Genomic DNA, 1,802 nt, shown 5'->3' on the forward strand with positions numbered 1-1,802 from the left:
CAGAATGGAAAGAAAAAATATCATAGTTACTTTGAGTGATCCAAAACCAACATAAAGAGTTTACCTTTATGCTGGTTGCGTCAGGCGAGCGATCTCCTGTAGATTTCTCCTCCTCCGACTTCGATCCTTCGTCAGCCACCTCAGCGGAAGTAGGCGGCGACGGAGGTGTGACTAATGCCCGTGCATGTCCGAGCTCTGCTGACAGCTCTTGTAGACGCGAAAGCACATCTTGCAGGGTGCTACTGAAGTTCTGCCAGCAGTCGTTAAACATGTCTTTTTCCATGTCTGATTGTTTCTTTTCAACTTTTACCTCGCGACCAATCAAGGGAGATTTCGATCCAGATGAAGGAGAATCTCCCTCTTGTGACTTGGTCTTTAAGAAATTTTTATAATCGTCGGTATTCTCCCGATTAATGACCTTTGTGTCTTCGTCGTCTAGTACACCTTTTCGCTCTTTCGACTTCATATCTTTTTCGTTCTTCTTCGAGTCGGACTTTCCCTCGACCTGCGAAGTTCGAGGTTCATCGTGAGGGTCAACGCGCACTTCATGGGTTTCGTTCATGGGTTTGGCCCCGAAGTAATATTTCTTTGGCTCAGAGTCTGAGATTTTGGACGTTTTTGTCGCTCTCGTTGGACTCTGGTCAGCTTGACTTTCTTCCGGTTGCGACTTGCTCTCATAGGCGTTTGAGTACTTCCATAGCAAATCGTCTGTGGAAGGTTTAATATTTTCCTTTTCATCTCCGTAGCCGCTGTTGACGCGGGAGGGCTCCGGAACGCGAGATCTGTCGTTGGAGAGAAAGGATTTCCTCTCCGACTGTGGCTTCTTAGAAGCAGCAAACAACTTTGATGGTTCGTGCTTGGGGGTATTTTCTTGTGAGGTGTCTTCATTATTTTGAGCAACTTTTTCCCCTCGAGACGCAGGGTAAGGGAAGACACTTTCGGAGTCTCCTGAAGACTCGACACGAATTGGTATATTTATTTCTCTCGCTTCCTCATACTTTGAGCTTCTCTGGCGACTCCTCACTTCAGGTTTCTCGTCCTCCTCGGGTATATCTCGGTTTCTTCTCTTATAACCATTACTCTCGTCTTTACCCGGACGTTGTATGTTTACTGTGTATTCCCTCTTCTCTTTCTTGGAGCTGTCAGGATAGCTCTTCCTCCTCAGATCCTTCTCGGCCCTGGAGGAACTCGTCTCGGGATACATCTCGCTTCCTCTCCTCCTGGACCGTTCTCGGGATCGCCGGGCATCCTGGTCCTCCTGATCCCTCCTGCCCTCGTCGCGGGTTCTTCTGTCTTCCCCGAAGGCTCCCCTCCCCCTGCTGGAGCTCCTCTCCCGCCCTGCGCCCGAATCCTCCTGGGTTCTCTTCCTGGGCGTGGGTCCTGGGTCTGGCTGGCTGGCCGAGTGCCTCTTGGTGCCGCTCCTTCCGGACTCAGAACCCGATTCTCCCTCCATCGTGACGGGGATCACACGGACGTCCGTCTGTGGGGCAGGTAGCTTGGGTTAACGTATTTCCAGTATCGTTCCTCATATATTTTAATCATTCTTTGTAGTTTAATTCTAAAAAAAATCATCATCGCAGTTCTGGCGAACCTCCATGTATTTGTTACCTAATATGTTGTAGTCATTACACCCGCTTAACGAGATTTTCGTGAACATTTTTTATAGGAATATTACATTTATATCTTGTTCTCAATTGATGCTACTTCATATTCTCTACCGGTGATTAAATCTCCCTTATACGATACAGATATTCATATCGTTAATCTGATTGTTGCATGATATCTCTCCACTATGACTAAGA

General features: G+C 47.6%; 1 protein-coding gene across 1 annotated transcript in view; it reads right to left on the reverse strand.

Annotated features, from left to right (window-relative positions):
- Nucleotides 1–1,802, reverse strand: part of LOC119592647 (serine/arginine repetitive matrix protein 2-like) — a gene marked incomplete in the record, with an annotated part of 68,424 nt that overhangs the window by 47,033 nt on the left and 19,589 nt on the right. The window contains 1 exon segment of the mRNA XM_037941561.1: nt 65–1,480. Within this exon segment, the coding sequence (XP_037797489.1) occupies nt 65–1,480 (1,416 nt within the window).

This window comes from Penaeus monodon, chromosome 30, assembly GCF_015228065.2.
Source record: "Penaeus monodon isolate SGIC_2016 chromosome 30, NSTDA_Pmon_1, whole genome shotgun sequence".
NCBI lineage: Eukaryota > Metazoa > Arthropoda > Malacostraca > Decapoda > Penaeidae > Penaeus > Penaeus monodon.